We start from the raw sequence: 13949 nt of genomic DNA on the forward strand, positions 1-13949 counted from the left end.
TATTTTCTAAAGAGTCCAGACATGTTCCTTGGAGGGGTTATGCAAAGTAAGATTTTATTCTCCTGCTCTTTAAGCGCAGCATGGCATTTTTTTTTTGTGAGAAAAGAGGGTTATCTATTTCTTCTAAAATGCCTTAATGAATGGGAAAAGATATGGTTTAGGTTACAGAGTACAGCAACATTTGCTTCTTGGCATCATTATCTGGGGATTTTTGTGCTTTTCTTCCTCCTCTGCCTTATCTCTTTTCCCTTTTCACAGTTCACACTTACACAAACTGTGTCACTCATTGTAATGATAAAGCAAGTACTGAATGTTTAGCTTTCATTCTTGTCCTTGGATGTTAAAACTGACAGCTTAGCACCTCTATTACTTTTTATCGGTGAGTCATTGCCCTTGCCAGCACTCAAGATAAGAAAGTCTCACACTTGCCAGAGGGAGAGAAAAAAACAACAGAAAAACTGAAAAGAGCACTGGGGCTGAGTTGTGCTAACCACAGAATGGACGGTAGGAGGCTGTTTTGAAAATGGATGGGCCTTGCCATTCTCCAGGACAAAGTTATAAATGAGAAACTGTCTGGTGTGATTTAGGTCATTTCCAATGGAGAGTCAATTTTCAACTGCCCAGTTAACCAGTATAAACCTCTAAGGAGTAGAGAAATTCAACACTTGAGTGTTTTAATCCAAATGTTAAAAGACCTACATTCAAAATGAATCTGATCACCTCAGAGTAAATCCTTATTTATGAAAGATTAGACACAGGAGCTGAGAATTGCCATTTGATACTACAATACTCTGTGTGTGTGTGTGTGTGTGTGTGTGTGTGTGTACAGAATAACAACACCACGAGAGGGTCAGAGAATTCAGTGACACATAAAGGGTGTTTTGGGATCATTGTTATTCACTGATAAATTTTGGGAAATTATACAAAATTTTATGTTTCTTTTTTCCCTCCAATACAGACCATTTTTCTTGGCGCTGTGCCTTCATCCCTATTGTTCAGATATCAATACTAAAGGAAGCTACACAGGGCTGTGAGAGACCTCAAAAACAATCTATGCTCAGGGAGACAAGCCATGGAGGTTCTGCCTTGTACTTTGTGAAGGGTTTGGGAAGCTGGTGAAAACATTACATTGATTTAAAGGAGTGGTGGGTTCAGACATGTTCAATGGGGTATAAAAGATTTTCACAAATGCTGGTCGGGGTGCTTGGCTACGAGGAGACTCTGCCTTGGGCCCGCTGGTGTAATAAACTGCACTCCACTAAAAAAAAAAAAATAATAAAGTTCCCACATAGGACTAGTTCCTCTTTCTATTGACTGCATTGCTCAGGATATACTGGGATGGTGTTCCTGCTCAGTTGCTAAGTTGTATCTGACTCTTGTGATCCATGGACTCTGTTCCGTGGGACTCCTCTGTGGTTCCTCTGTCCATGGGATTTCCCAGGTGAGAATACTGGAGCGGGTTGCCATTTCCTTCTCTAGGGAACCTTCCTGACCCTATGATCAAATCCAGGTCTCCTACATTGCAGGCAGATTCTTTACCCCTGAGCCACCTGGGAAGCCCATTGAGATGGAGAATAACCTTATTTAATGTGAAACACATCCATTCCGTATCATCATAGTCCACTTTCTCAAAAACCATGTGAGGTTCTGAATAAGCACAAATCACACCCATAAAACACCCCCTGCTAATTGATTCCCAATTTAAAATTTAAAGTGGAACAAGAACTTAAAGATGCTTGCAAAGCAATCTGTGTGAAGAAATCTAGATTTCCAATTTCTCCCCAATTTTTACAATTGTCTCATGCAAATCTAATCTGATAGCACTGGGTATTAGTTATTATCTGTAAAGAAGCTTTCCCAAGCTTCAAATTCATTATCATAGAAATGAAGTTACTTTCTGGTTGCACTTGTATGTGGTTGATGCAATATTTAATTTAATTGAGTAATTATAGATATGAACAAGTCTGGAATTACAATGAGTAGGAGAAAACATGCAAATAGAGTACTGGGGAGGGGCTGGTAGCCACTGGATTTCCGCTTGTCTTGGGCATTAGTCCATAAATCTTAGAGGAGGGCAGAGAATGACAGCTAATGCAGTAAACTGATGAATGGAAATCAAGTAATAAGAGAGTGTTTATTGTATTCCCAACTTACAGATGAAGAAACCGAGGTACTGAAAATTTAAGTAACTTAATCAACAGCACATACTTGGTAAACCCTTAAAGGATATACAGGAAGCATGGTTATGTGGAAATAATTCTAAGCATTAGTTAGGAAGTACTAGAGTAGAAATGGCCAGTTACATTCCAGTGAATACTAGATGTTCTGGGAATGCATTAGAGGGATAGCCAAAACAGGACTCATGGAAACCATCTCCAAAATAAGGATGCTTAAGTTGAAGGGCCAACCAATCAGACAGAACAGGGGCAGAGAGTGATCTGGACAGAGGGACCAGTATGTGAAGGAAGGCCAAAGGCAAAGAGCACAGCACGGAAGAGAACTGCAAGTAGGTCCTAGAGTAAAAGAGAGATGAGCAAATTAAATGAGTTAAAGAGGCAAGCAGAGGCCAAGCACACCCGAATACTCCATAAGTCACTCTAGGGAATTTAAACTTTACTTTGAGGACAATGGGAGCCTGAGACAGGAACCAGGAAGTGGAGTTACAGGAGCAGATTTGAGCTTTTGTGATATCACTTGACTGCACTGTGGAGAAAGGACTGGAATGCCAGATGGGAAAAAGTCTGTGGCAGTCAACCATGCAAGAGCTGATGAGGGGCTGAGTTTGCATAATGTCTATGGAGATAGGAGATGTATTTAGCTGCTAGTTTCATTAGGACTTGCTAATTGGTTGACTGCAGGGGTGGTGGTGAGAATGAGGAAATCCAAAGGGCAGTAGTCATCTGAATGGAGGCAGGTATCCTTCCTTGAGATAGTAAATTCAGGAGGAAAAGGAATAAGCTTCAAGGGTGGTGAAATTCAATTCTAGAAATGTTGTTATATTTGAATATCCAATTTGAGACACCTTATGAGTGGTTGACTATATGGGTCTGGAGTTTAGGAGAAAGATCTGGGCTACAAATATGGATGTGGTAAATATCAGCATGTGGATGTAACTGGAATTCCACAAAAGAAGATGAAATAATATAAGGAGTAGAGAATGCAGAAGGAAAACGAGCCAACCCACCCCCAAGAGGTAGCTATCTATCACAGGCATGACATATCAATGAGCAAGCCACCATACTGGTGGCACCATGCCTACACCTAATGGCATGTGTATAATGGCATCTTTCTTCTTTTTTAAAATTTCAATTCAATTCACTAAGCCTGATTTCCCATATATAAAATAGACGAGAGGGACTGAGCTGGAAAATCTATACCATAACTGGGATATGCCTTGACCACACCCAAGTAGGCAAAATAATCACTCAAGACTGAAGTGCCTTTATTATAAATATTTTCTAATTGAACTCATCAAAAAAAAAAAAAAAAAGTGGTGGGCTGGATGTCAATGGTAGCTGGAAAGAAGAGAATGGGATGTCACATCTAAACTGGTGGCTTTCAACTTCCGAGATGAATCTTTCCCCACCCTCATGAATCTGAGTGTTCATTCTGGTAATTGGCTACAGTGGAAATCAATGAGTGTGAGTTGCAGTTAAACTCACCTCTCCCAGCGGCTTCCACTCCTGAGTAATGAGCAGTTTAAGCAGCCCCAAGGGATGCTTTGGCAGATGACACTCATGAAACAGTGTGTGGAGGTAAACAGTTTTGGGTTTTTTTTTTTCATTCTTTAGCTTTTGATTGTATCAAACAGCAGGTGGGATATTATTTCCCTGACAAGGGGATCAGTCTGATGCCCGCCTCCCTGCACTGAAAATGTGGAGTCAACCACTGCATTGCCAGGGAAGTCCACATGGTAAACTCTCTGATGATTTGGTGGTACTTTATTATTTTTTGACCATGGCCACACAGCTTGCAGGATCTTAGTTCCCTGACTTGGGATCAAACCTGTGCCCCCTGCAGTGGAAGCCCACTGTGTCATAACCACTGGACTGCCAGGGAATTCCTTAAAGTTTAAAGTAAGTTTTCAGTTTTTGCTACAAAGAAGTTAGTTACTTTCCATGGCTGTATCTCCTCACCTAGAGGAGGAAGGCATTCCCATTTGGTCTCTGAGGTCTCCATCATTTCCTGCGGCCGAAGTCACCTGCAAGGGTGAGTCAAAGGACAGACTTCAATGGTAAGTCCTGTAGGCCTGAATCGTCCCCCAGCAGAGGGAAAAGGCAAGTACTACTTCTAGCCTGGGAGCATTCTCAATCATAATTTGTCATCACTCAAGGCACAGGTGAACCATGGTGCATATATTAATTTTTCCTCCAAGGTCCCTTGATTTCATTTAGCTTTAAAACATTATGGTGACTACTTTTATTGATTTTTTTACTTATTGCATGCAATCTATGATTGCCACTGCGGTATACGAGGTCATTTCCCACACTTTCCGCCCAGCTCTATCCAATGCACTAAGGCTGGCTATTTGTATGTAACTCAGTATACCGTTTCTAATACCATGACTTTTACATTTTATAATTAGTTTTACTATTGGAGCTGACATATGGGGGAAAACCCAACCAGTGTTTAAGATTAAAAAAAAAACAACTGTATTTTTATTTAAACCATTGTTTCCTGTGTGAATGGTAAGATAATTTATACTTCTTTTTAAAATTTGGAATGCAAAGTCTCCTAATAATAGAACTTAACTTTGCTCCCCTGAAGTGCCCCGAAATAGCCCCTACTCCGAAAGCTGGCCTAAAATATGCTCACTTGTTTGCTCACTCCTTTTTTCTCTTCAACTCCATTTGATATATGTTTCCCAGGACGTAGTGGAGACTTGGGGCCCGAGAAGCTGGAAAATATAACTCCGAATTTCCTACAATCTCAGCTCCCCTTTCTCCCGCGCTCCGGCCGGGGGCGGGAACCTTGTTATTGTCACGTGGCCGCGAGGGCTACAGGCCGGGCTGGCCAATGGGAGCGCGCGGGTCTGGGCAGCACCGCCCCTCGGCTCCGGCGCACGGGGACTTGGCGCTCCGCGGCAAGGAGAAGGCGAAAAAGTTTCTTTTGCCGGCAAGAAGGGCCTCGGTGCGCGGACGCTGCTCCCACTGCAACTCTGCCACAGCTGGCCGTTGTTTTCGTTTTCTCTGTGGCTGCCCGGGAGCACGAAAGAGCTCTGCTGCCTGGACTAAGAAAAAAGGGGCTTACCTGCGAGCGCGAGAGGGGGGCGCGCGCCGGCGGCCCCGAGCGCCGGCATCCACTACCGGCTGGAAGTTGGTGCCGGGCCCAGAGTGTCTGCCGCCTGCGGAGACCCGGGCCGAGCTAGAAGCTGCGGGACCACGATGGGCGCGCCAAGGGTCCGCGCGCTCGCGGCGGCGCTGGGGCTGCTGCTGTGCGAGGTGCTGGGGCACGCGGGCCCGGCCGAGGGCGGCGGCCTCGAGGCGCTGGGGCCGCCTTCTGGGGTCGGCGCTGAGCACCAGTGTCCGGCTCCGTGCCGCTGCTTCGGGGACCTCCTGGACTGCAGTCGCCAGCGACTGGCGCACCTTCCCGAGCCGCTTCCGTCCTGGATCGCTCGGCTGTAAGTGTTCTTCCAACGGGCGGAGGGGGAACCGCTTGAGTTTCGGGACTGCAGGCTAGGGGCCAGGATGCTAGGCGCGCAGCAGCTTTTTCCGGGGCACCTCCTCTTGGCCCAGGCCTCGAGCGGCGCCCCTTGGGGATGAAAAAGGAGCTGACCGGGCCTCAGTCTCTCTCCATCCCCTGGCGCTTGGCGGACCGCGCAGGTGGGCCCTGGCCTGCCCCACCCGGCCGCACTTGGGCGACGGGATGGAGCCACTGACAACTCCCGGGGGCAGAATCCGCGTCCTGTGCGGAGCTCGCCTAGGGGGCTCAGATGCGCGCCTTGCCAGTCCGGGGCGGGAGAGCTGACACCCTTCGGCCACCCTGAGTTCTCTGTTTTCACTTTACTAGTATGATCCCGCGGCGCAACTAGAGTTTCTACCAGGTTCAAGTCACCTTTTGCGTTCCCAACACTATAGTAATCGAGCGCGCTCTTTCGTTTGGGAAGCCCTTTCAACAATTAGGTCCCTTAACCAAGCAATGGTAGACATCATTTTGTTGTTCTTTACCCTCGCTTAATTTCGCGTTAGTAAATTCCATAAATTCCCCTCTTCGACCAAACTGTAGCACATCCCCATTCCGGTGAGAAGTTGGCAAGACTGAGCAGTAGATATGGAAGGGAAGGAACTAGAGTTTTTTCAGAACCGAAGGCGTGATTTCTGTGGCTTCTCAGCGCGACCAGGCGGTTTAGGAGAGAGCGCTGGGTGCTGTTATGCAAGTTTTTGGATGCTAGGTATGAAGTCTGAAAAACTTGAAATCACTGCCAACTGCGTGAAAGAACAAGGAAGAAAATGTCGTTTAGTTGGAAAGGCTAATTTTTTCCAAATGTCGTCGTCTTGTTCTCTCCGAGCCCTCGTTTTGTTAAAATTGGAGGGCTGGTGCAAAATGTTAACAGTCACAACTTGTATTTCTTTCTTTCCTTTTAAGTAGCTATCCTGTTGAAAAAAAGCCAAAGTGCAGTCCATCGTTAATACTCAGATTTGGGCCTAACAGAGTAGTAGTGGAGATTTGAAACTCTTGAAACTTATAGTCAACTATCCTAACATTCCAAATAGTAGTGGTAGAAAGTTTGGACAGGTTGTTTAAAAAACTGTGTTTTTAAATCTCTATGCTCACCAAAGTCTTTTTTTGTGGAATATAGAATTGTCAACTGTGGGAAAGCGTATGCTTTGTGTTGATGTGCCTTAATTTTTAAAAAAGTTAAAGAGTTTTAGATTGATATGTAATCTCTTATCATGGGATGTCTTGTTTAGTAGTTTTTATTACAATTGAAGAAGGAGATAAGGACTTTAACCTAAAACAGGGAGACTTTCAATTAGTTGTGGCTAATTCTGTTCAATTGCCTCTTGTGGAGGTCATGCTGCCTTATTCATGCGCTGTGAATGGCTCTATTGACAACATGTGGAACTGAACATTTGAATGACTGGAGGTGAACACTTATAAATAATAGAGGGTTGAGAAAGAATGAACATAGTGCTTCCTGGGGTGTGTTTAGAATGGCTCAGATCATTCACGTGCTCTAACTTTCAGTAGTTTCTCCGAGTTAAGTGGCCTGTTGGATCATGCCGGTGTGCAATATATTTTTGTGTGAATGTCTTTTTAAAAAACTGGACGTCTTCAAAAAAAAAAAAAAACTGTAGTGCTCTTGATTAGAAGTTGAGTTAAACCAAAAGGGGTTTGATACCTGTTTAAACATTGTCTTAAAAGGAGTTGACCTAATTAGGATTTTGTTTTCCAGATAATTTGGTGGCACACTAAAAACAAATTACAGTTTATTTGGTTAGCACAATCTTTAATTACATTTCCGCCAGCAGTAAATTGTCTCAATACAAGTCCACATTCCTTAAATGTATGTGAAAATAAGTTCCACTTGTGCAAATAAGCGCTAGGTCTGTTGTCAGAAGCTCCACAGTGATCACTCACTGGACAGCTCTGTCGTTCTTGTACATGTGTGACTTTTAACCAACTTTGTAGTTGTCACCAAACCATGTGGTCCAGGTTTCTTTATTGTAAATGTTTCTTTTGTTTGTGCCTAAAGCTCTAGAGGTCTCCTCTCTCCACCTTTGAAATGAGCAGCAAAATGCATAGAATTGAGCTTTAACTTCTCTGTTATTTGGTGTTTGGAACAGGAGGCATAAGATAGCTGCTGCTTAAATTTTAATTAATTAGAAAAGCTTTTCGGTAGACTGGCCCCGAGTTTAGAAATACGTAGCAAAATGCATGTTGTTCGTCCCCATATCTTAACTTCCTTTTCCTCAGGTAATTAAGAAAGTCAAAGTTTGCCTTAGGAATAGTTCATGAGAGCATTCTTCAGAAAAAGTTTGGTGCATACCTTTTGTTTCATTTGTTGAATTGGCAAGTTAAAAATTTATTCTCTTTAATACACATGTGTGTATGTATTTTTTCCACTTTATTCAGTTGTGATTTAGGGCCATAAAAATCCCACGGGTGAAAAGTTGAATTGTTTGAGCTGTAAAATAATAATATCACAGTTGTCTTTAAAAAAAAAAGGAACTTCTAATACTTTAATGAAAGTGGCTCTTAAAACGGTCACTATTTGAAGCGATCCTTACAACTGTCTTTAAAGGCAGACTTGAGTTTACATCTAGACTGTGTGCTTGCAAGGAGTTCTGAACCCAAAGAGGAAGGCTAGTTAGAATATGTTTACTTAGCCAAAGGGGGGGAAAGTTGCCCAGTTGTCAATAAGAGCTTCAAGTAGTTTTAAAACCTCACTGGATTTTCAGAATTATTTGTCTTATCACAATAGAAAGGTTTGGGTTAGCTGAGCTCAGGCCAAAAAAAAAAAAAAGTCTGGAAGGTACTTTCTGCTGGTGTGACTTCTTTAGTGTCTGCCTGTTATAAATCCTCTGGTCCGTACTAGAACTGGGGCTGGGGTTGGGGGGTAATAGTCCTTCTGGTTTTCACAGCTGTTTTTCTGTATTTTCCAGACGAAAACTTGAACATAGCAGGCTGATTTATGAGTCACTTTGGATCAGTGTCTTAAAACAGCTACAGCCTGGCTTTTTGTTTTTCAGCTTTCCAGATTTCTGCTGAATTAGCAGCTCTACAGGCCCCAGTGGGATTGATTAAGAAGCTGTGCCGGGGATTTGCATTTTAAAATTTGACTTGGAAGTCAGATTTCCAAATGCTAAAAGGAAGAAAATGAGAGCTGGGACCAAATGTTGTAAATGAATTATTTTCATATATATTTACCCGCTTGCTAATATGCAAGAAGAGAGACTTCTCTCTCCTGTGTAGAGTTTGGTTTTCAGGTGTTTGGCCAGCTGAGTTTTGGGTAAATAGTTAACACCTCTCTGCCTCACCACCTTTCCCATTTATTAACCTCATTACAAAAAGTTTTTTTAGAAAAGGTTTCTTAGGGAGGATGTTCATTACTGGAACTCTAAAAACAAAGAATCTGCCTGCCTGACTGTAATGGGATTTCAGAAAACATTGACATTGTATAAGTTGAATCTGTTTTTAGTGGTATTTTTAGTGATCTAGCCATAAAAAACAATACAAGGGAAGATTTACAAAATGTGACATCCTTGGATCATTTCTGAAACATAAACTGTATGAAACCTAAATTTAAGTGCATTAAAAGTTTCAAGACTTCAAGTATTTAGCAATAAGAGTCACTTCAGGGGTGTTTCTTTTTCTCTCCCACATATACTGTGGTTTTAATAGTACGCAAAACTCAGGAATGGAAGTGTGTTGCAGTAACTGAACTATTTCAGGCTGCCTACTCCTGCTTATGGATCAGAAATGAAGGGTCCCCAGCATGTGCCCTGTTCTCTGAAGGCAGTTTCTCTTTTTAAAGGTCTTTTGTTGGAGATTTCATTCCACTGCTGGTAGGGAGGAGGAAAAAAGTTGAAGCACTCCGTCTTTTTTAACTTTTATTTTTCTCACAGCGTGGCCCTGAGAAAAATGAAAGAGTGGAATTTTTGTTTTTTTCTCATTAGAAAGGAAATCACCTGTGTGAGCTGGAAATGCCAGATGGGTGCCCCCTTTCCTCTGAACAATAGGGATGCAGCCCAGTAGGCTGAGTGCAACGTTCTTTAGTTAAGTGAGTCCAAATGAGCCTTTCTGTTGATTCAGGCTACCTCCCAGGTGAAGGCCTCTTTTCCTTGGTTGTTTTTTTAAAGCCCGTGGGAAATCTGTGACTGTCTGTGGTGCTAAAAGCACACAGGTTTTTGTCTGAATCCGAACGTGAGTCGTTGGACTCACGGTTTCCTTGATGAACTCCAGATGGACTCGAGCTGGGCCGTGAGGGAAAGTGTCTGGCTCCAGCATGGGGAGCATGCACGGCAGTGGTTGTAATTGCTGGACTTTTATAGTTTAAAGACTGTGCCAGGTTTTTGTTTTTTTTTTCCCCTTCATGTTATAACTCTACCAGAACAAATCTACTCATGTCTGTTACTGTCTGGTAGGTCTTTGGGCAAACATGTTTCAAATAAAACCTTTGCAAAAAAAAAAAAAAATTACTTTTTTTTTCCTTTTAGGTGAAATAGATCCAGGTTTATTCTCAAAACCAAAAATGCAAAGACTGAAAAAGGATCTCTGATTTCTAATTGTTACTTAATGGATGTACACAGAGTAACACTGGGCTTCTCTGAATGTGATTTCTCTGCATTTTTTTTTTTTTTGGCAGGGGGCAGGCAGGGGGAGTGGCATATAGCACATGGTTCCTGTTCTTCTCCAGTCAAGCTTGGTTATCTCTAACTTGGGTTATTTTAAAATCTTCACTTTTAAACACTGAAGAAATTAATCTGGTAGGATTGGGTACACATTTTTCAGTGGGAGAGCTTTCGCCCATCCTGTCTGTCAGGCTGGTCTTCAGTAGATGTTCAGCCATGTCATTTTCTTTAGATCAGTTTGAAGGCACATAGTCAGTATAACCAAGTATTTTGCCAGATTTTGTTTCACATTTTGACTCTTGAGTGCTGAGCTGATGGCCTGTCCTAGAACACTGAACATGTAGGAGTTTGGTTTTGCTTTCTTTTAAATACTGATGTCCTGTAGAAATGTTACTAAGTTATAAGGAATCTCTGAGTTAGAAGCAGTTTTATTTTAACGATTGAAAAGAAACCTGATCACAGGTTCTGAACAGTCTGCTTAACTGTGTTAGGTGGTTGATGTGCTTTAAATTACGCACTATATTAAGATATTGAGATTTGGGGAAATCAGGAAAGCAAAGGTTGGGTTGTTTCCTATCTTTGCGGTACACACGCACACACACGCGCACACACAGAAGTTGGGTTGTTTCCTGCCCTCTCAACACACACACACCCCCCCCAGTACTTTAAATAATTTGGTGCCTTAATCCAGGGAAACAAATACGTATGAAAAGCAATTTCTATTTTCTTTGACAGTAATAAGGACTTTGATACTTAGTTTTACCATAATAAAAAGGTTTCTTTAGACATTTGAGTTTCAGCAACCTGCCTAATTAGCCACTTTTCATAAGCTATGACTTCATCATATCAAGTTGGAAGTGAGGAGATGGCAGGGGGTGGGGAGGGTGAGGCAAAACAACCAGTTCACAAAGATCTGTTCACCCTGGGCCAAAAACCATCTCCTAAAACATTTGCGGGCTTGGAGCATTTGAATCTGCCAGCCTCCTAAACTAATTTTGTCAAGAGTTTGTATTTTGGATTTTGCCCTCTAGTTTATGGACAGGACAGACCAATTATTTCTCATGTTGTAGCTGGTGTTGAGAGTTCGTAAATCCACTCTGTCTTGCACATCATTAAGCACTGTTAGTGATTTTTGAAAACTACTTACAATTTTATTTTTGTTTTTTTGTTTTTTTTTTCCACAGGGACTTAAGTCACAACAGATTGTCTTTCATCAAGGCAAGTTCCTTGAGCCACCTTCACAGCCTTCGAGAAGTGTGAGTTCAGCTCTTTCCTGTTTGAGATTTGAATCAATATATTATCCATCACAGTATTTGATTGTAAAGAGCATTTGGGTTACAATAATTGTTGGGTTGACCAAAAAGTTCATTCAGGTTTTTCCATACCATCTTATGGAAAAACTGGAGTGAACTTTTTGGCCAACCTAATATTTAAAACCTTTAACTTGGGAGAGGGATCTTTAAATGAATTTATAACGTTTTCACCTTTACGGAATACAGATTGTAAATTAATCAGCTTCTCTCTCTCTCTTTGGCATTTATAGGAAACTGAACAACAATGAATTGGAGACCATTCCAAATTTAGGACCAGTTACAGCAAATATTACACTTCTCTCCTTGTAAGTGGATGTTAGAAGGATTTCACATGTATGTTTGCATGGACCATGGGGAGCAGTTTCATATGGGCTAGACTACAGATCTTACAAGTACAATATGCTTCCTTTAAACTGGTTAACTTGCTTCCTAGCCTCTCTCTTTTTCTCTCCTAAATTTTGAGTATCATTGTAGCAAGGATGCTTTATACATTGCCATCCTTTGCTGCTGTGACCTCCAAGATGCAGAGAAGCCACCTTCACACGACAGAGAAGATTTGATTATGGTAGACTAGGACTTAAATTCTGGTATCACTCAATGGTTGGCATGGGATCTATGGATCCAGTGTTACATAGTTCCATGGAGAATAAGCTATTTGGGGAGGAGAAATGGAGTTGAAAAGAAAGCATTGGGCTATCCTCTTTTAAGTGTGGCACCTGCAGTGGAAATCTAGTTGAGAAATATCAAACTATTCACTTAATATGGTTAAAATTCAATAGATGATTGAAGTTAGAAATATCATTGCATGTCCTTTTACATATCTGAGTTTTCAAATAAGATTAAAATTGTGTTACATTTTTCTGTATTATTAGGTCAGATGATGTATTTATATTTACACATTGGAGATGTTTTAGAATAATTTTGACTTTCAGCCTTTAAAGTCATTTTGAAGGAGCATGGTTTGATTTCTAAAATGAAGTAGTTTACCACATCCATCTTGATTAATTTAAAAATACATTTAAGCCCCCGAAGTTAAAAATGTTTTCCTCCTTTAAACAACTTAAGGGAAAAAAACCACCATTGTTAGTTGCATCTGGGAAAGGTGTTGGGAGGGTTGAAATTATACAGTAAATTTCAGGAAAGCTGTTCAATTAATTAAAGTGATCACTACCCAATTGCTTACATCTGGTGATTTATAGAGGTTTGTTTTTACTGAGAGCCCAGGTCAGCTAAGTCACGGGTGCAGCCGCTGTGTCTGCTTTCCTCTGTTTGAATAAGAACTGAGTGACATTTGATACTGATGTGGTTTTTCCAAAGATCAGAAACAGAAAGGAATAAAAGAAAAAGTTGGTATTTGACAAATAAACACCGAATTTAAAGAAAGATTTTTATGCTAGTGTTCATACCTGTTTTGTCTTTCCCAGTTGTTTAAAATGTTGGAGTCTGAATGGAGCACTGCTTTTGGTATCTTTAATATCTCGCTGTTCTCATTTGACCAAGGGGGCCTATTTAAATCCCAGGGAATGACACTTCCTCGCCCCGCTGTCCTTGCCCTGTGTATTGGCAGATCCTGTCAGCATGTTGAAAGGGTCTTGAGGGTCGTTGCACGCTTCATGGTTGAGAGGGTCTGCAGTGGGGTTTTAGAATCTGGGTGGGTTGAGGAGAAAACAGTATTCTTTTGCACATGGTATAGAGTTGAAAGCGAAAGAACTTGTAAGGAAATTAGAAAGTTCTATCAGAAGTAAGTAACCTGGTGGTTTTACATTTTAAAGCTATAATTTTGTAATTAGAAAATTGAAATGACATCTGGAAAATTAGAAACCTTCAATATTTGCGCTCTTCTTCATGTTTTTGTTTGCCTTTCACTTTAGTGAATGCTGAGTAATCTTTCCTGAATTTGAATAATCTCACTTTCTTTTCCCTTAATTTGTTGTAGTGCATCTAACCAGGGATTGCTTTGTTCCTCTAATAAAATGGTAGATCCTGTTTACTACCTAGATTACATAGACTCTGTAAAGAGTAATTTACCTCATGGGCCTGCTAATTCAATGTGCATAGTAAAAATTGTTTTTATACCTATGAAGTGTCTTGAAAAATTTACTTTCCTGGCTGTTCTCTATAAATGTTTTGTTTTCTTCTCTAGGCTTTTTTTTTGGATTTTGTAATACACGGTCATTGTTTCTAAAGCACTGTTAATTTCTGTCTGGTGTAGGGTAGACTGTTTAAGTTTATATAGATGCACTTGAAAAATAACCAGAGCTGAAAGGCAGTACTTAAATAGGTTTCTGAAATTTCAAAAAAAAAAAAATTGTTAAACTATATAACGTGGCGCAGATTAGAA

The 13949-nt window shown here is 41.2% G+C and overlaps 1 protein-coding gene across 2 annotated transcripts in view; it reads left to right on the forward strand.

Moving 5' to 3' along the window:
• The first annotated feature begins 5049 nt into the window (after positions 1 to 5049).
• The window catches only part of LRIG3 (leucine rich repeats and immunoglobulin like domains 3), a 51799-nt gene continuing 42899 nt past the window's right edge, over positions 5050 to 13949 (forward strand). The window contains exons 1-3 of one of the 2 annotated variants that reach the window (XM_061416645.1): positions 5050 to 5620; positions 11480 to 11551; positions 11839 to 11913. In XM_061416645.1, the coding sequence (XP_061272629.1) occupies positions 5385 to 5620; positions 11480 to 11551; positions 11839 to 11913 (383 nt within the window). In that variant the 5' untranslated portion in view covers positions 5050 to 5384. The remainder of the gene's footprint in view (positions 5621 to 11479; positions 11552 to 11838; positions 11914 to 13949) is intronic. The other variant, XM_061416646.1, reaches the window with a different exon arrangement.

Source organism: Bos javanicus, chromosome 5 (assembly GCF_032452875.1).
Source record: "Bos javanicus breed banteng chromosome 5, ARS-OSU_banteng_1.0, whole genome shotgun sequence".
Taxonomy (NCBI): Eukaryota; Metazoa; Chordata; class Mammalia; order Artiodactyla; family Bovidae; genus Bos; species Bos javanicus.